The sequence below is a fragment of the Molossus molossus genome, unplaced genomic scaffold, assembly GCF_014108415.1.
Source record: "Molossus molossus isolate mMolMol1 unplaced genomic scaffold, mMolMol1.p scaffold_m16_p_14, whole genome shotgun sequence".
Classification (NCBI taxonomy): domain Eukaryota; kingdom Metazoa; phylum Chordata; class Mammalia; order Chiroptera; family Molossidae; genus Molossus; species Molossus molossus.
Window position 1 is genome coordinate 9,071,408 of NW_023425349.1, and position 20,804 is coordinate 9,092,211.

Here is a 20,804-nt window from a genome sequence, read left to right on the forward strand (position 1 = left end):
GTGGATTGTGGCAGTAACTCTGTAAATCATTTAACTTAGGAAAAGGCCCCCTCCCCGGAAAAAATCTCAGGGCAAGAAGCTGGTGTTCACATTTAGCCTCTCAGATAGATACCTGCTGTCAGGGCTGGGGGCCATCAGTTTTGACCCCCTCACAACCAACTGCCCCCTCTGTCTTCCCTCCTCGCCTCTCAGCCTACGTCTTCACTTCTTTCTGAACTAATAAATCATCTCAACCTTACAATTTCTTTTTTTCAACCCAAAGAGCAAGAAGATTGTAGAATGCTCTTTTTGGAATACAGCATAGTAGTGTAGTTACAAACACAGGCTCTGGAGGCACACACCTTGTCCCGGCCTCACCACGGGCACGTATGTAACTACTTGGCCTTTTTTCTTTTCTTTTCTGTAAATGAGGTTATAATAGGGCCTACCTCATAGAATTTTATGATTCAGAGAACTAATGCATGTAAAGCCTTTTGTCAAGGCCCGGAAAGACCTCAGTGTCAGTCACTGTTGTTTTCCAAAAGGGGCAAATTGATGATTTTGTTAAATTTGCATAGCAGTATAACCAGTGACAGTTACCGAGTGTTTATTATGTCCTACACACTGTGTTATGCAGAATCTTTGCAGTTACTCCATGAAGGTTTTGATCGCCTAACTTACCGAGTGCCACATACTCATAAAAGAGCCAGGATCTTCAACCAAGTCTTTTTGACTCCAAAACCAAGGCTCCAACCACCACATGTTCACCTTCTAGGATTACTCAGTAGGAGCAGAGATGGTAAAACCTGGAGCAGGTCTGTCTCACTCCAGACATGGCCTCCTTTGATAAAGATTTGGAGCGTACTGTTGATGAGAGCCGGTGTTCTGGAAACTTGGGGGTCAGGCAAAAAAACAAGCATTTTCTTTCCCTAAGTGTAGGCAGAGCAGTCTGCCCCTCAGTTGATCCTTATTTCGGCTTTGTTATTCTTAGAGGATGGATACGAGCTGCTGCTTCTGTGTCTGGTGTCCTTAACATGCTCAAAAAATTAGGCCTTTCCCACCCTTTGTCTTTAATTGCTGATTCTAGCTGACACCTTCTTTAATGATCCAGTGCAAGCTTTCTGTTGACTTGAGGACTACTGTGTAAAGTGGTTTTGCTGTCCTATCAATAATAGTCATAATTTCCCCAATACTCTCATCAACAGTGAATTGAGTCTTGCAGCAAAGAAATGGAAACCCCAGTGCAGTGGTTTTAAAGTGATTTGTCTTGTAGACGGCGTCTTATTTCAGTAAAATCAGGTCAGCGCAGCACTGCTGGGTCAGATGTAAGTCTGATGAAAATTAGTTGGAGGAAATTGATCATTTGAACCTTAGGTTATTTTTAGCTACTGTAGTATTTTAATATCTCTTTTATTTGTTTACATTTGTTTTAATAAACTTTAACCATCATTGTCAGGCAAATGAAATGTCTTCTCAGTTTCAGCCAAGCCTTTGATATAAGAAGGAGGACTGCCCTGTCCCCACCCCACAGCAGCAGCCTTCCCTTCACAGCTCTGGGATTTACTGTAGTTATGGCATTGTTTAAGCACTTAAACCCACTCCTCATCCTCCGGCAGGCCCCCTTTCTGGGGTTTGTTTATTGCACAGACTGGCCCCTTGACCAGTCTGTTCTTCATTGCTATTGAAAGTTAATGGGGGCAAAATTGCATTCCCAAACATTTGAACCTGAAGTGGCCAAGGCCGAACTTAGTTGATCTCTGGTGATCGGTTCAATTTAGTTACGATTTTTTGCCATTAGGCTGGGGCTGAATGATGGTGATTTGGTTGAGGCCAAATGTCTGAAGAAAATTGGCTCTCTGATAAGAGTGCTGTTATCAGAGGGGGCTACCTTCTCATTTACATTTAGATGAGTATTGATTATTTATTTACTCAGAGAAGTGAGATTCGTTTCCAATCTTATCTTTCTCGTCTCTGCTTGTCAGCAGAAAGAGAGATAGAGCTCCTGACATCAGGCCAAGATAACAGCACTTTGTAGTAAAGATAAAAGTTGGAATGGGCCTTTTTCTAGTCCTGACTGAAAGGATAAGTTTTAAAAATTAGAACTGATGGGTCATGCTTTCAAAACCTTTCCTGAAGGTTTTGCAGTTTAACTAGGCAGGAGAATTGGTTTATTGGAACGGCCTTGGTCTTTCTTCTTTTGTAATAGGAATTGTATTTAATTCGATTATATTCAGCTGTTTCACTGAGAGCAAATTGTGTATTGGCTCAGAAGAGGCTAAAGTGTGACCTTATTGTCATGTCAGCTTGTTTCTTTTTTATTATTTAAATTTCAAATTATCCAATCTGAGCCTCAGAGGGGGTATAAGCTACAGTGGTTATCACTTGAATATAATTCAGTGCTTATATTAAGATCAAGCAGAAAATGATTATAGTCGCCCCTAGAGGAAGAGTTATAAGCGATGGGACTGACACTAAGTACAGACATTTTAGAAGAGCTGATGTTGGGTCTGAGCTCTGATGTTGACAGCGTCAGCTCGTCAGTGATGACTTTGGCTCAGTGAGGAAATCGGATTTAGCCAGCCTGCCATAGAGCGGACAAGGCTTGGCACCATTCACCTCTACTGGGTCTGCCTGCCTCCAGTCTCCTGCAGCCCATTGTTGATAGTGCCACCAGAAGAGCCTTACCACAATATAGAGCTGATCATATCACTCCCCTGGTCTGTTAGCATTGGTTGCTTATAAGAGAATCCCAACCTTGACCAACACTCTGGGTCAAGTACCCCAACTGCAGCTTCCCCTCGAACAGCTTCCAAAGTCTAGGCCTTTTTCAAGCTGAATTTCCCTTGGTCCACGTGGGCTTTTCAGTACCTTCTGGCCTTTGCATATGTTGTTTCCTTTAGGAATAAACTAATTCCCTCTTCTTCCCCTGGCTCCAACTCATCCTTTAAGACTGAGTTCAGATGTTTCCACCTCAAGAAAGGGGAAGTTCATTGTCCCCTTGTCTGTGTTCCCACAGCACCTTATCCTAACCCAGGGAAGAACACTGTTAGGTCTTTGTAATTTATCTGTTCATGTGTGTCCTGCAGCCTCCCCAGCCTGCTTGAGGGCAGGAATCATTGATTATTCATCTGTTTCTGGGACATTGTTCATGCTCAAAAAATGTTTGTTAATTGGATGTATGGATGACATTATAACTTCATATATCCTTTGATATCTGTGCTGCGATGGTTGGTTCTGTGGGTTCTGACATTTACTCACCATTTTTAAACTATATTTGTAGGATCTGAGAGACTAGGGAACTTGAGGAACCCTGGCTGCTGGACAAGTCTCTAGTCTGAAATGCTACCTGTAGGTTAAAAGTAGGCTGGTTTAAATAGATATGCTTCCACCCTGGCTGTTTGGCTCAGGCGTTAGAGCATCAACCCAAGGACTGAAGGGTCTTGGGTTCGATTCCTGGTCAAGGACACATACCTGGGTTGCAGGTTCAATCCCTGGCTCTGTCTGAGCGGAGGCAACCAGTCGATTGTCTCTCTCACATCGATGTTTCCCTCTCCCTCCTTCCCTTCCACTCTATCTAAAAAACAAAAAATCAATGGAAAAATATCCTCGGGTGAGGATTAACAACAACAACAATATGATAGATAGATAGATAGATAGACAGACAGACAGACAGACAGACTCCCTCTCACACCCCACACACCTGCCTTAGACACATATGAGGAAGGAGCTCTGTTTTGATGCCAGCATTCCCTGCCACCGGGTCTCTTCCCTTAATGGAGCGGTTAGTCTGTTGTGACTTTGGGGCGGGGAAGCTGCCTACACCTCATCGCAGTGGTTTCTGTTCCAGCCTGTACTTGCAGTAATAGCAGCCATCATTGAGCACTTCGCTAAGGGAGTTGAGGATTGTCTAAATCTCACAGCAACCTTCTGAGAGAGGTTCTGTTATCCTAATTTTACAGACGAGAAAATACAGAGATTGAATAACTTTCCCAGAATGCACTGTTACTCCCTGAGAGGGTACAGACACCAGGAGCTTTCTGCTCACAACCCAGCCTTGCCTCTTGCTTACTTAACCTTCTTCTGGCTACTTTCAGATTAAAGCAGCTCTTAAGCTGGTGAATGGAAAATAGTTGACATGAAGGCATATCCATGAAAGTTTTCAACCTTTGACTTGATCAATTTTTCCTCAGACAGGTGGTCCTCAAACTTGTTCTGATGCTCAACTGTAATAATGATAGGTTAATTCATTTATATCCCACTTGAATCCAAAAAGCATTTGGAAAACATGCATTATTATAGTAGGATTAAAAAATATATGAATTAAAAACTACATGAAGGGAGTCTGGCCAGTGTGGTTGAATGGATTGAGCATCGTCCCATGGACTGAGGTGTCCCGGTTCAATTCCCAGCCAGGGCACATGCCCGGGTTGCAGGCTCGATCCCCAGTACAGGGTGTGCAGGAGGCACTGATCAGTGTTTCTCTCTCACATCGATATTTTTATATCTCTTTCTAAAAAATCAATAAAAACATTTTTTAAAAACCCACATGAAGGGAAATGGAAAATGAAGATTCAGAGGATTCAGTGACACAGAAATGTGTGTCTAGTCATCGCAGTCGGGTCACACGTTTACTGCTGAACTTCCTAATGGGCAAAGGAGAAAGGGACACTTATCAGTTAGTTAACGTGATTTATGTTCAACTGTCTAAAAATACAGAAGAGCAAGCCTGTTGCTCCGAAGAACTACAGCTTTTCCTGCCACCGAGGTCTGAAAGAGGTTTCTCCCGTGGGTCATCAGAAATTAGGTACAGAGCCCTGGCCAGTTTGGCTCAGCCGTTGAGCGTCTGCCTGCGGACCAGAGAGTCCCGGGTTTGGTTCCCGTTAGGGGCACACACCACAAAAAAAAAAAAAGAAATTAGGTAAAGAATGATTGAGGCGATGGTATGGCTTCTCTCTCTTTGGGCTTCTGCACTTGTTTCCCATTGGATTTGAACTCTTGGCTGGCTTTCCGCTGTCAAGGACTTGCATACTAAAACCTTGTATGTTGCCCTGGCCAGTTTAGCTCAGCGGTTAGAACGTCGACCTGTGGTCCAGAGAGACCCAGGTTTGGTTCCCGCTAAGGGCACGTACCTTGGTTGCAGTTTGTCCCCGGCCCAGGTTGGGTCGTGCGGGTGGCAACTACTCGATGTGTCCCTTTTCACATCGATGTTTCTCTCTCTCTCTCTCCCTCCCACTCTATCTGAACAAAATATCAAAAAATGTCCTCGAGTGAGGATTAAAAAAAAAAACACAAAAAAAACCTTGTATGTTTCCGTCAAGGATTAAAGGGGTCGAGGATACTGGACTAGCATGTATGCATCCACCACCCAGCAGACACTACAGGTTTTCTCTGAAACTGAAGTGCTGAGATGTTTGCCTTGGGTTTACAAAATCCCATCAAAATCCTGCTCCAGTGTTAGAACTTGGAACCTTCCCAAAGTGCTCAGAGCAGTATTTTGTTCTAGCCCATTTGGTGACATGGTATTGCTGTGGTAAATGCATCATTGGAGTGCCCCGATAGATTTTCTTGTCACTGCAGAGGAACTGCTTCCCAGAATCTTCCTTTTGTGTTTTCTTCTGCTGTGAAGTGGAGGGCTGTGGCTCATGTGCAGCTGTGACATTTTAAAACTTCTTTCCAAAGGGTGGATGTTACCTTAAAAATTATGTCCTGTTCAGTGTGAAAGAGCCATTTATATTTTATATAATCATTTCTTTGGCAGAAGTATATTAATAGAAACTGACCTCACAGCTTGTCTTTTTTTAAATGGTTTTGGCTGTTATTTTTTCTTTCCTTCCATGTCAGCTGCCTAAAAATTAAACAAGCATTTGATAGAAACCATAGGTCTGGGTTGTCATAATCTTGATTATCATCAACAGACATTTACTAAGTACTTGTCGTGAACCAGGCACTGTGGTGCGTATGCAATATAGTGAGCAAAGGTCGGAGCCGCCTGGGTATGAATTCTAGTTCCACCACTTTCTGTGAGACGTTGTGAAAGTTACTTAGACTATAAATCACAGTTTCTTCTCGGTAGAACAGAATTCATACTCTTTAATCCTAGGGTGACAGTAAATGAAATGATCTATATGAAAGGCTTAGCATAGTACCTGGCACATAGTAGGCCCTGATTTTATATTACGTGATTTCTTAGTATTGTTACAGTTGATGATGAGAAGCAATGATAGCTGACACTTACATAACACCAGTAATGCATCAGACACTGTTCTGACTGCTTTACAACTGTTAACTTATTGAATCCTCAAACAGGCCTGTGAAGTAGGACCCAGCCAGGACCAGACCGAGGCAATCTGTCCCCAAGTCCATGTCCTTCAGCATCACGCTATATTGCTTCTCAACTCTACCCTGCGTCTCATTACACAGTATGGCCTAAAGTTACCAATCTGACTTTTTCAGGGGGAAGTGTATGCAATAGTCTTTCTGTGTGGGATAAATTATCCATGGTTCAAGCAAGAATTAAGAAATTGATATTTGGAACAGGGACTTTTCTGTTTGGGTGTAGATCTTGAGATTCATCTATAGTTTAAACATTCTATCTTCTCCAAAGTTAGGACCTATCAGTTGTTTACGAAGTTCAGAAGTGGGTCTCCAAGTTGTACTTAAGCTTTTATGGAAAATCAAAGAGTACTCAGAGCAGATGACACTCAAATTTTCAGTTATTGACAAAACTGGGTGTACATAGGAATGTTCTTAAGGAAAGATGGGAGGGAGTCTTTCTGGATGGATGGAAAGATAAAATGATTCTGTCCTCATAGGACCCGGGATATACCCATAGCATGGGATGTGTGGATTTCACTAAAATAAATTATTTCAGATCATTTTTATTTTGAATTTATAGAAACCAGAAGTTAAGTGATTCAGAACCCAAATGAATCCACAAATCTATAAAAATCTATACTTATGGTATAAGCTATGGTCTCTTTATAATTGGCCAGTAATTTATAGTTTGCAAGAGGAAGAAAGGTTCAAAACACACAGGCTTTAGAGTCAGAGATCCTTGAGTTTCATTTTCCCATTTCTGTTTCCTACCTTTGTGATCTTGGGCAAGTTACATTATCCTGCCAACCTTCAGGGACCCAATCTGGCAAATGGGGATAATAATATCTACCTCGTAGAGTTGCTGCAAGGATTCAGTAAGGTAACATATGTAGAGCACTTGGCATATCATGGTCATTCAGTAAAATGAGAGTCATCATCATACCAAGCTTCAAGGAGAAAGTCCTCAAGCTACTTTCCGGAAACAAACTATTTCAATAGAAATATCTGCAGCACCCAAGAAACAAGAAAGTAAATGTTGCCCAGTTGGTAATGGCTCAGTGGTTGAACATTGAACCATGCACCAAGAAGTCACTGGTGCCCTGGCTGGCTTGGCTCAGCGGTTAGAGCGTCGGCCTGCGGTCCTGAGAGACCAGGGTTCGGTTCCCGTGAAGGGCATGTACCTCGGTTGCAGTTTGTCCCTGGCCCTGGTTGGTTGTGTGGGTGGCAGCCACTCAATGTGTCCCTTTCACGTCGATGTTTCTCTCTCTCTCCCTCCCTCCCACTCTATCTGAACAAAAAATGGAAAAATATCCTTGGGTGAGGATGAAAAAAAAAAAGAAGTCACTGGTTCAGTTCCCCATCAGAGCACATGCCTGGGTTGGGGGCTCAGTCCCCAGTAGGGGGCATGCAGGAGGCAGCTGATTCATGTTGATGTTTCTTTCTCATCTATGTTTCTCTCTCTCTCCCTCTCTCTCCTTCTTTCTCCATCTTTCTCCTTCTTTCCCACTCTATCTGAAGATAAATAGAAAAATATCCTCAGGTGAGGATTTAAAAAAAGAAAGAAAGCAGCTCTCCCAGTTCAGGGTTCAGGGGTGACTCACTTCCCTTTAGTGGGCTGAGGATGCCCACAGCTGTGAAAGGTGGGTGTTAGGGAGGAGGAAAGGAGAGGGTGCATGGGAATTTCTCACCAGCTACATTTTCTTAAAGTTCAGTTGGGCATGATTTTCTTATAATTACTTCCACCAGTGAGTGTGAAGGCATGCAGTCAGCAGCAGCAAACATGACAGGCAACTGACAAATGTTGTCACTGATAGGTGACGGAGCAGAGACCAAGAATTACCTGTATTTCCATACCTTTATTTGCTTAATATTTTTGAAATTAAATTTAACTATGTATAATGTTGAAATGCAATACATTCTTGGCCTGAATACAGCATATAAGAGTTTATAGGAATTGTGTAGAATTCTGAGCATGTACTTGCTTAAATACATAGTTATATGTATTTTGATCATTGTTTACTTCATAAAGGTTTAAAAGCTGTAAGTATCGTAAAAAGGACTGAATGTATATAAGAACTCTGAGAATTGTCAGAAGTGCTAATGAAATTAAGTTAGAGAAAAATCCAAATATACCATGAAACTACAGTGCTACAGATGAACATAGAATATGGGAGAGGAGAATGACTTGTGATGAGGAAAATGCCCCCGACTGACCGAAGGTGGTTAAATTGACAACACTGAAGAACTTATCCAAAACTATGGGTTCTGCTGGGAGGCCTCTGAGCTCCCCTCAGATCTCTCACACCTCTCCTTCTGTCTGACCAAACACGCCTTTCATAGTCAAAAAATAAGATAGTTTCTACACCTCTGATCTTTTCAATAACCATTAATAACAGGAACAGTCGTTTGAATCTGATCATTAGGTGTTAATCTGAGAAGAACAAGATGGTCATTTGGCTTGACAAAGAAATACTTGAATAAATGTATAAAATACCCCAGTGTTTTGTTGGGATCTGCCAGAACTCCCTGTGTGACACAGGATAGCTAGTATTCCTAGTTTCCAGAATTATTAAGCCTTTGTCTTTGTGTTTTTGTAAATGTTTCAACAAAAATATGAATCAGCACCCACTGTTCTTCTATCACCGTAACCCAGAGAAACCTAAGATTTATTTATTTTTTAACCTCGCCTGATTTTTATAAAATTTTTGAAGTTTGGGTCTGTCGTCTAAATATTAGAGTTGTAAACATACCTTATTCCTGTTTATAATTGATTATTCTTATATGATTATGAATAAAGTACTTTTGTAGAAATGAGTATTTACTAAGTATTTTTCCTTACTTAGAGTACTTATTTCCTTAGAGTATAATCCTTCAAGGTTGTAAGTACTCCTTATTAGGAAACAGGCTCAGAAAGGGGTGGTTATCTGCTCATATCTGAGAAACCATGTAGCCATGCTGTAACTCCAGGTCTGACTTGAAAGTCATCTACCTCTCACCTTGTTTGGGGGAGAACTGAGCGAAAACAGACCTGATAATAGAACAGACAAGTGTATGAAACCTTGTGCGAAAAATACCCAAACTCTTCCCATCTTGGATAGTTAGACCCTCAAGGCAGACTTCAGCATTTTCCTAATGCTTCAACAGCTTTTTGCCAATATAGGGTGTTTTTTCAATGTTAAATTCACTGTTTGAGACTTCCTCCCCTCCTCCTGCCCCTTTGATCTTCCAGGCCCTCAGTATCGCCTGGAGAAGCAGAGTGAGCCCAATGTCGCCGTGGACCTGGAGAGCACTTTGGAGAGCCAGAGCGTGTGGGAGTTCTGCCTGGTCCGCGAGAACAGTACGTTGGCCTCCTCGCTCCATGCTCGTGTTGTCCGTTGCAAACATGCTTAGAAGTCATGTGTTTGGGGACAGTGATCTGGCTTCCCTAGGCAGATTTCAGGTGACTGTTTTCCAAGGCAGACCTCAGCCTTCCTGCCAGAGGTGTATCCTGAAGTAAAATGATTGATTTCATGCTTTTGGTAAAAGGTCTGCATCCTGTTTTTCTTTGTGTGATTAATTCTTTTTTTATTAAACTCTATCTTCCTAAGCCCTGGAAACAGCTTAGAAATATGAGGCCTTTTCTCAGGCAAAGGCTATTTTGTATATAAAGCATCTGGCCCTGTCAGTATCACTGTTCAGACATCAGATTTTAGAAAGTTCTGCCCATTTGCATACTCTTAGCAGGAGGCAGCATAGTGGTTCCTAGTGCTTTATTGTAAGCCTCTTTAAAACTTCAGTTAATTTCTGTTCATTCTTCCTTTAGAGCTTCCGAGTTGTGAACCTTTACTGTTCCTCTCCTCTATACTCCCATTGACTTAGGGAGCAAGTGATGTGTGAAAGTCGAGCTTGTGATAGCCAGCTCTCCACGTCATTTCTGCTTCGGGGCCTTTACACAGCCATCTGATTCCAAAGTCTGCCCTGAGATTGTTGATAAAATAACCTAAATTTTTAATCCTAAGGATGGTGATGACATATGTCTTTATGCTCTGTGAGAGAAGAAGCTTGCAAATGAAGCTGATATGACAGGAGTTTCTGCCTAGGGACTGAGAATTAACATTTGTGCTTGGATCTTGGCCTAAATAAGAAAATGACAAGCCAAAGTCCTTGAGCTTTCCAGTTTGGATTCTTGTCTGATAATCTACTACATCCTTCAGCCAACTGTCTGCTACAAGTTGGAATCGGACCAGAAGGAAGCATGAGTACATTATGTAGAGGATATAATGTTAGAAGACTGCCATTCTTGTCCAGGCATCTGTAAATGCTGGCACCAAACTAGTCTCAATTTCCTTTTCTGCCAAATATTGCCAGTGACCTTTTCTCTTACCCACTGATCATATGTGAGTAACCCATCCAGGTCTTTAAAGAAAGATGCAGCATGAACCAACTTATTCTTTCCACAGCTTTAGGAGAGAAATGGGATTTCCCATTGTGAGGGCTAAAATAGGCCTGAAATTACACCAGCTTTATGGAATACCAACAAAATGTCAGACACAGTATCTTTCCCGTTTTATTACTCAGTAGCCTGTCCTTACAGTAGTTCAGCATTGTGCTTAAAGCCCAGTCTTTAGAATCAGGAAGGCCCTACGTGAACCACTGCAACCTCTGACATTAGACAAATCACGTCACCTCTCTGAACCTTAGTTTCCAGTGTAAATGGAGGCGGTTGAATCTATTTCACAGACTTTTTTTCTTTTAATGTTTAAATGAGATACAAATATTCTCCTTATAACAATCTTTTAGGCCAGTGTTGTCATCATCTGTGTTTTATAAAAGAAGAAACTGAATCTTAGAGGAGTGATTTGCTTATCATCACATGAATAATGATTGGGGGCCTGGAAAATCATGTCTCCTGTCCGTTAGTAAGTCTAGTGAACCAGCTGAGTCTAATTATTTATTTCCTAAATAGAAGTTGCTATAGAAAGAGGCTTCAGTTCTTAAAACATCAGTTGAACATCCTTTGACCTTCTTTCCTCTTCAAGGAGACCTTCCATTATTTCAGTACTGATTTGAAATTCTTAATTTCCTTAATTTAGTCTATACAGAAGAAGGGCCTCAACCCAAGGTGGGAAGTCACCTAGATAAGTGGACTGTGGCAGGGGAGAGTACCTCTGGGTCTTAGTTGGTGGGAGCCCTCTTTCACCTCCTTTAGTTTCCCCTTGAAGACCCAGGAGAGGAGGCATCTCCTAAAAGCCTCCGCAGATCATCTGTATGTGGGTTCAGGTTTCTTCCTGTGGTTTCTTCCCCTCTCTGCTCACTGACTCCACTGGATGGATTTGCCCACTCCCACTGACTCCACTGGATGGATTTGCCCACTCCCACACTGAACTGTCACCACCCTCCTCCCCCCCCCCCCCCCCCCCCGAGCAAGAACCATGTCTGAGTTCCCTCTGCATTCCAGTGCCTATGGCCAAGTGTGGTTCATGCTCCTGGATGGAGTGAGCCTCCTGAGTCCCTGGCACGACCAGGCTTCTTACTGGGGCTTCATGGGACAAGTAGGATGGCTGTTAAAGACAACTTGGGCTTGGGTGGGCATCTTTCTCTCTAGGGGCTTCTTCGTGGTGGTGCTTAGGCTTCACCACCACCATCAGTACTACTAAGTAAAAAAGGAAGGTGAGGAAGAAAAGCACCTTAGACAGTGAATGGCTGTTTGCTTTATCCTGGTGTGTTTCCAGCTCTTCTTCATGATGCTTATCCATGGAAAGCAGATCCCTCCTCCGTGTGCATGCTCCGTGCCAGCCCTGGAGTCTCCCTGGTGGTTCCATTTGGCTTTTGGAGGCTTTGCCGTCTTCGGTTTACAGATTACTAATCTCTCCAATTTCTGTCATGTGACTTAAATACCAGGGCTTTAAAGCTTCTGTTATTATACCACAACAGCAGTCTTCAAATGGGAAAGAAAATGTGATCATGCAAAGAAATTCTATATACAAATGGAAATTATTTGAGGTGATCAGGCCTTATTTTAGGTTGAGTTTCTGCTGAAAGCCAGTTGCGTGTCTGGCTTTGGTGAGGGAAGTGTTCACTGTAAGGAATTTTCTGTTTGGGTGTGGGTTTTTTTCAAGTAGATAGTGGACAATAGCTCCCTGTTTGCCACATGCTAACAGAATTTAAATGAACCAGAAATAGTATCCCCAATGTAAGAATACCTGTGTGTCTCTGCCTCCTGCCGTCTAGTCTAGTTAATGTGGGCTGCTAGGTGGTGTGTTTCAGTGGAAAAGGCAAGCTATTTGGAGCCACCATGTGACCTTGGGCAAGTCCTTCTCTGTGAGCTTTATTTCTCCATCTATAAATCGTGATGGGAATCCCTACCCTGTAGGGCTGTTGTGCAGATTAAATGAGATTGTGTACATTAAAAGCACATAGTAAGTGCAATGCACAATGCATGTATTGGCCATTCCCCTGTGCCCAGAGACTTCACAGCTAGTCTGCGCATGTGTGTGCTGGCCTTTTCCCTCATCATTCCCATTTTCCCTCTGGCCTCTTAGACTTCCCACAGGCCCCTTTGGGCAATGGCCAGCACCAAGGGTCGGTGATCCCTGGGCAAAAACCGGTGCTGACCTGGTACCAGAAGCAAACTTGTGCCCTGTTCACACCCACTTCTTCAGTAATGAATGTTTGACTTGTGCTGTGTGGACTGAACAATTCCACATGGATTGCATTTTTTACTCTCTCCCTTTCTTGAAAGTTCTCCCCTTTTCATATTATCATTAGATAGTAATTAGTATTCAAGGGAAATTGGTCTTAATATATTAAAATTGGTTAAGTGCATTTAGACCTGTACCACAGCCAGTGTCTTATTGGAAAATGTAATTGGGGACTCTGTGTATGTAATTAATTGAATTACAATTAAGAACTTTCATTAAGCAATACACTGGAACATTAGAGCAGTAAGGAAACATGTTTGACGAGCCACAAACCCCATATGGGTTCTAAGTGAGGGCACAGGGATTTGTATCCCGCTGGTCGTCTCCTGGTCCCAGAATCTGCCCTGCAGCCCCTGACTAATGGTTTGGTAATGCATCAGTGACATTTCTGCAGTGACTCCCCTGATTGAAGTGGGGTTCTTCCAACATGTGTGCCCTCATTCTTTGACCCTAGAGTCAGGGAGAGAGAGGCCAGAATTGATCAAGAGTTACAGTTCTTAGATACTTTATTATTGTAAACAAATACAGTGTTTTAATGTGTAAATTATCAAAAATGCCCAGGTTCCTTAGAAGACCCCATTACTTTCCCTGAGTTTTGAACAGTAGCATAGGCATACTGGAGGAAGAGGAAGTAACGGGAATTCTATCATCAACTTAACTCCCAAGCAAACCTGTAATGAATGAGTGGTTCAGACCCTTGAATGGTCATTCTTCATCCCAAAGGGTGTTTGGCTTCATTCTGGGCACATATTTCTTCATTCATCCGCCAAACATTGATGGCATCCTCCTCTGGGCCAGCCACTGTGCTGGGGCGGTGGAGAAGCGCCTCCACATCATGGAGCCCACAGTTGTGAAAAGTGCTCTAAAGGGTATAAAAGGGTGTGTAGCAGGGGCTGGAGCTGCTGAGAGTAGAAAGAGAAAGAATTTCTCCTTGAGGGAAGAATTTATTCCTTGAGGAAGAATAAATGTAGTTAGTTGGATAATGAGTAAGGGAAGAATGGTTCAGGACAAGGGACTGCTCGGGTGAAGTCTTTAGGTTGGAGTTTGGCATATTTGGGAATGAATGAATGAAGTGGAGTGAGTGCTGAGAGAGGAGACTGGGGATGAGCAGGACCCAGAATACAGAGCCTAAAGACCCCCCTTTCATGATCTCTTTTTAGAACCTCCACAAACCTGAAACCGTTTCTTTCTGATCACCTCATAAAACAAGATTACTCTGATTTATTGAGGGTGTGAAATCTCCCTGTGGAAAGGCTCTTACTCCAAGTGTTTAATCAATTAGGCCTGGCAGCAAGGATCTCTACTCTGGTGGTAGTATGGCAGATTCAGTGAAGTGTGTACCCTACTGTGTGATCCTGATGGCTTTGAAGAGATTACTGCAGAGGGGCACGTATGCATGTGTGAGCGCATGTGTGTTAAAGTATATCATCTATTGATTCTTTTTTAGAGACCAGCAAAGGTGACTAGTAGCCAAAGGGAAGTGTTTAATAGAAGAGAAGTTTGGGGCTTATGAGGCTTTGGGGACTTAAAAGGCCTTTGGAAGGGAAAAAAAAAGTGATGGATATAGAAAGCTAAGGGAGAGTTTTTCTCCATGACACATGCATCCTGCTCTGAATCTTACAGAAGGAGAAGAGAGTGTTAGGTTTTGTCCCTGATTCTTTGTTCTGGCAAGGCCAGGCATGATTGTGTTCTCCTTAGCTACTTTATGACCCATGGATTTGTCCATTCCCAGCCCATTTGAGGGACATGTTTACCCAATGGGTTGTGTGGTGATTAAGGGCACATTTTTGGAATTAGTCGGACCTGGGTGCAATTCCTAGCTCCAGCATATGCTAGTTATATGGCTATATTAGCCTATAAACTAGCAGGGGCCTCATTTTCCTCAAAGAGAATAATATTTAACTTAAAAGGGCTTGAGAAAATTAAATGAGTAATGTATTTACAGTGCTAAGCATAATGTCTGGCATACCATAACACTCAGTAGTTATTATTGAGGATCCCAGTCTGGTAAGGTGTCTGAATGGAAAACTAAAAATGGTGTGCTAGGTTCAAGGTAAATACAAGAGATGGCATACAGACTCAGGTAGTATTATGCTTAACCTGTGTTGCAGCAAACTTCATTCATGCCACCAACAGCATTTATTAAACATCTGCTGTGTGCTCTGTAGGAAAGATGTTCCTGCTCCCAAAGGAACTCATTGTTCAGAAGAGGAGTATAGATGCTTATCATGTAAGAGACTTACAGTAAGAGCCTTCAGGGCCGCAGGATTTCAGGAGAGGGGGTCAGGGAAGATTCTAGACTCCACCTGAAGTGTATAAATATTCAAGAGTGGAAAGGACATTCTGGCCAGATGGTATAACCTGAGCAAAGTCCAGTTTAGCTGAAGCAGGGATTGTTCTATGTGGGGGGTAGCAATAAGGCTTCATAACAGAGTGGGCAGAAGATGTTTTACCCTTCATTTGGGCAGTTATTTGCCCAGCAGGATTTTACTCTTTGCCAGGCCCTAAGATGAACACTGCCTCTTCCTTTGAAGAATTTCTCCCCCTCAGCCCCTCATCATTGTATTTTCCACTACTCCCCTTTACACACACTTTGCTCCAGCCAAATGCAGACTGTTGCTGTTCCCTCTCTATGTGTTCACACTTTGTGGGCTTCCTGTTTTCCCCACACCGTTTCCTCTGTGGATTGCCTGTCCCTTCCTGTCATCTGGGAATCATCCTGTGCTCCTAAAGCATAGGAACAGGTAACAGCATCTTTGTGTCACAGGGAATGTAAAGGTGAAGATGTAACAATGGCCATCGATCTTCTGGTTGAGTTACAGAGTTGTCATCGATCTTTTTGGAGAAGGAAGATTGAAGTTGCTTTAACTTATAACTAGATTAGAGCTTTTAGACTTAGTCTGAGACTCACTGAACCAACCATAAAATGGAACTTAAAGTCCCATGTAGTTTGTATCTCCGAACACAAAATATCTGCCAGTAGCATACAGTAAGTTCAACTGAGCTTTGATTTAACTATTAGTATCCATGTGTCTGAGTCGAATGTTCCTATAACTCTCTCAGTTCCAATGAAAACACTTTTTTATATTTTATTTATTTATTTTTTTCATCCTCACTCGAGGACATTTTTCCATATATCTTCAGATAGAGTGGAAGGGGGAGAGAGAGAGAAAGAGAGAAACATCGACGTGAGAGGGACACATCGACTGATTGCCTCCCGCACGACCCTGACCAGGGCTAGGGACGAACCTCAACCACTGAGCCAAACTGGCCAGGGCTGAAACACTTTTTTAAACTATAAAACAATATTAGTTAAAAGTAGCCTTGATTGCCCTGGCCAGTTTGGCTCAGCGGTTAGAGCGTCGGCCTGCGGTCCAGAGAGACCCGGGTTCGGTTCCCGCTAAGGGCATGTACCTCGGTTGCAGTTTGTCCCCGGCCCTGGTTGGTCGTGCGGGTGGCAGCCACTCGTTGTGTCCCTTTCACATCGATGTTTCTCTCTCTCTCTCTCCCTCCCACTCTCTCTGAACAAAAAATGGAAAAATGTCCTCGGGTGAGGATTAAAAAAAAAAAAAAAAGTAGCCTTGATCACATGACAGTAAGTCTGTTACTTTTAGAATGTGTGTAGAAGCTTTCTGTCTGTGTTTGTTGTCACGTATATAACAAAAATACACAGCTGTACCTGCACTTTTATATGTCATCATGGTTGTTCACATCTTCATGGCTGTCCACATGGACACCGAGGGTTGAGAAAACATGGCCTAGGACAATAAAGGCAGTGGTTCTCAACATTTTGGTTTAGGGCTGCTTTACACTCAAGAATTGTTGAGGACCCCAAAGAGCGTTTTGTTTTGTTTTTTTAATTGGGTTACATGTATTTATTAGGAATAAAAATAAATTTTTAAATATTTATGAATTCATTAAAAAAGTAATAATAAATTTATTATGTGTTAACATAAATTTTTATGAAAAATACCTCTTTTTAAAATTTAATGAGAAGAGTGGGACTGTTTTATTTTTTCTTTCCCTGAGGAGCATTTATTTTTGTTTCACCAGGAAGATAAATTGTTGACTAATCACCTGAATCATTGGGCACTGTTTTATATTTTTGCAAATTTCTGTAATGTCTGGCTTTACGGAAGGCACCTGGATTTGCATATCTGCTTCTTTTTTTTTTAAAATTTATTTTATATATTTATTTTAGAGAGGGAGTGATAGAGAGAGACAGAGATAGTCATTGATATGAGAGAGATACAGCAAAACCTAGGTATGTGCCCTGATCAGGAATCGAACCAGCGACCTTCAGGTGCACGGGATGATGGTCCACCCAACTCAACCACAACAGCCAGGACTGCATATCTACTTCTGCATTCAGTCTGTTACAACACATTGTTTCAGCCCGGCTGGTGTGGTTCAGTGGATTGAGGGTCGTCCCATGGACTGAGAGGTCCTGGTTCGACTCCCAGACAGGGCACATGCCTGGGTTGCGGGCTTGATCCCCAGTAGGGGACATGTGGTAGGCAGCCGATAGATATTTCTCTCACATCGATGTTTCTATCTCAATCTCCCTTCCTCTCTCTCAAAAAAATCAGTAAAAACATATTAAAAAAACGACAATACATTGTTTCAGTTGAAGTATATAAAGAAAACGTGGCCTAACACAGCTATGTTGTTTGAAAAGGTAGAAATATTTCAGTAGCCTTTTCAGGTAATAGTGGCTATTAATTTTCATTACTATATCAAAACTTGAATGTTAGTTTCTTAAAGGTTAGTTGTAATGTGGACTCAGAACCATATCAAGGAACTTGTTATTACTTTGTGCACTTGTAAGGTAATAGGCATGAAAAGGGCAAATAAGGTGTTATGGTTGTTATGGTAAAAATAGTGTTGAGATTATGAACCCCAGTGGGTTCTAGGGGACATTTCCTCACAATGGGGCCTGGACTATACTCCAGAACCACTGGTTTAGAGCTTACAGTTATCCACAGTCTTTCTCCTTGTTGATGTTTGTAGGAATGTGGTGAGCTGGGAGGGGAAGGAAAAGGGCAGTAGGAGGAACATAGTGGGCTCCAGAGTCCAAAGCTCTGTCCCAGCTCTGCCTCCGCCTGATAGCAGAATCTTCGGCAAGGTTTTGACCCACTGTTGACCAGTGGTGTCAGAGTTAGGATTTGAATCTACATCTCTGAAGTCTGTGTCTGGTTTTTTCCAGTGTTACTAAGCCCCAAAGCCGCTTCCCAGCCCTTGGCGCTCTCTCAGCACCTTTTCTTTCTTTCTTTGCTGCAAGCCCTAGATTCCACATGCCACCTCTTTCACCTTGTCTCTGCTTCCCTTTGCCCCCTCCTGCCCTGGCCCGATTTTGCCATTAAGATTGGGTGCCATCACATGTTTCCTCCTTCCTGACTCCTTACTCCTCACTCTAGAGAGTTAAGCGTCTTCCTCTCTCAGGTTTTCTGCTGTCTCTCACTCCTTTCCACATTGTGAATGTACTTTGTCATTCTTCCAGAGCCGTTGTCAGACCATTTGAGGTCTGGTGCTTGAGTCACATTTAGGCCCCACCCCAAAATTTGATCTATCACAATACATCTTTGAGTTATTGCAGCTCGAACATTTTGACATAATACATTATGGTAATCCATGGCACATAGAGACATTAACACTCCAGACTTTGACAAAATACATCATGAAGTCTTTGAAGGCACCATTACAATTTATCTTGTCATTCACCAGGAGACCCAGTTCAGCATTAATGTGGATGAACACAGTGTGGCTTTTGTTTCATTTAATTGCTTCTGACCTTTTTAATTGCTAATTTAACAAAATACCAAAGGGTTATATTTCAATTAAATTAACAGTTTGGGGAGTGTTTTTTTGTTAATATATTTATTCTTAAGACATTCTGGTTCTCTCTACTCTTTACTTTGAGTAGATAAAAATGTCTTCTCTTGAACAGAGGTGGGTTTTTCAATGTGAAGTTGATAGCACAGTAATAATTTTAATATGCATATGGGGCAGTGCCGAGCATATTTTATGTGTGGTTGGGTTTGCTCCTTTCTAGAAGGATGTAAACAGTAGAAGTGCATATGCAAAGTCATAGAACTTGTCTGGTCCAAAAATGTGCTTTTGGTGTAATGATCTGCTTCAGATGCTTGTCTTTAGATAAAGAATCTGTTGTCTGCACCATGTATTGGGCATTTCTCTCTGCCTTGTACTGTTTTCTTTGTGTTCGTAGCAAGTCTGTAAACTCCGGAAGATCAGGAACCCTACCTTATTCTCACCAGTGTTCCTCCACAGTGTGGCGTACCCCTGGCCTGGGGAGAGGGGCTGCAGGATGCATGGCTGACTGACCAGTACCCTCAGACATGCCCTTTCCAAGCAGTGGTACTCCTGAACCTACTTTGAAAAATGGCTCTGGAACTCCAAGACCAGAGTTGGAGTTGTTCCCATCCAGCAGATAACCTGCATTGGAGTGAACAACATGTATTGGAGGCATATGCAGGGCTGTTTTTCCTTCTCTGCTCCCCCAGGTGCTGTTGCCCTTCTAATCATCAAAGCAAACATGCCCCTTGGCAGCTGGGGCAAGACTCTGAACTCACCCAAGTGTCAGGAGACCTAAATCCTCAAATGGGCTATGAATTTACACTGTCAGAGAGGAGAAGGTCAGTGCAAGAAGCATTAGTGTGTTGAGCCAGCTCCAGCTATATCAGTCTTGAACAAAATTAATATAAGGAAATTGACAAGCCTTGCTGGTTATTCCATAGCTTTAAGACCTCTACTAAAATCCTATCATCTCGTCTGCCCATTATTAACATTTCAGCAAAATATAAAGTTTTCATTAATCTCCCACAGCAAATTTAGGAGTGAAAACTGGCACTTGTTTGAGCTTTTAGGACTACATTAGCTGGTGTATTAAACAAAATATGTCATTCTTCAGTAGCTTCTGTAAGAAGCTAAATCAATTTCCAACTATATTTATGCACCACTTTATCTAAAAGCATCTGAATTATCATTTACAGCTAAGATGCTTTATTAGCAGCTGGCATTGAAATTGCTCAGTAAAAAATTATATGTCACGTTATAGTAATTTTTAAATTGGTTTTAATCCAACATCATAAAATGTAAAACTCTTAAGTTTTTTTTTTTCAGTAATTGGCATTTTAGCATAATGAGCTGTTACCTCTTTCCAAATCAAATACCTGCAATATTTAGAAAATACTAATTAGTAAAGAAAACAAATTCTTAAACTAAGTTGTATCTTATAAATAATGGTCTTTCTCAGAAAAGGTGGCTTTAAATTATTTTTAAAACATGAAAGGATTTTAATATTTCACCAAAATTCTCCACAGTTCATATCTATATATCTATGTATCTATATATCTATATCTCTATATCTATCTATCTATCTATCTATCTATCTATCTATCTATCTATGCTTCCAAAGTAGAATTAAATACATCTTAGCAGTTCTGTTTCAGTAAAATATGTATTGGAGAAAGTGAATGATTATTTGAAACTCTAAATTCTAGCCAGCCTCTCCATTCGAGGTGTGGACATTACCCAGGAGATCTATCCAAAGTCACAGGTGTTCCAAAGAAAGGAAACAGGGTTACCCAGTAGCCTTTACAGAAGTGCAACTCTGCTAATCCTAGCAATGTGATGTTGGTTAAGTCACTCAGCCTCTCTGATCCTCACCTTCTTGTGCACATGGCACCTGGTATTCATGCAGTAAATTTTCGTTGAGCACTTGCTTTATCCTGTGCATGGTAGCACTAGCAGGGTCTGGGCTACAGTGGTGAGTAAAGCAGTCACTCTGCCTGCCCTCTTGAGGTTTACAGT

At 42.0% G+C, this 20,804-nt stretch overlaps 1 protein-coding gene across 14 annotated transcripts in view; it reads left to right on the forward strand.

Annotated features, from left to right (window-relative positions):
* The window catches only part of MAPKAP1 (MAPK associated protein 1), a 236,174-nt gene that overhangs the window by 167,713 nt on the left and 47,657 nt on the right, over nt 1-20,804 (forward strand). For 12 of the 14 annotated variants that reach the window (XR_004959477.1, XM_036260486.1, XM_036260483.1 and 9 more), the window contains one exon: nt 9,524-9,631. The exons of the other annotated variants lie outside the window; for them this stretch is intronic. Coding sequence is in view for 11 of the 12 variants with exons in the window: in XM_036260486.1 (XP_036116379.1) it covers nt 9,524-9,631 (108 nt within the window). In the remaining variant the exon portion in view is untranslated. The remainder of the gene's footprint in view (nt 1-9,523; nt 9,632-20,804) is intronic. 14 annotated transcript variants of the gene reach the window in all.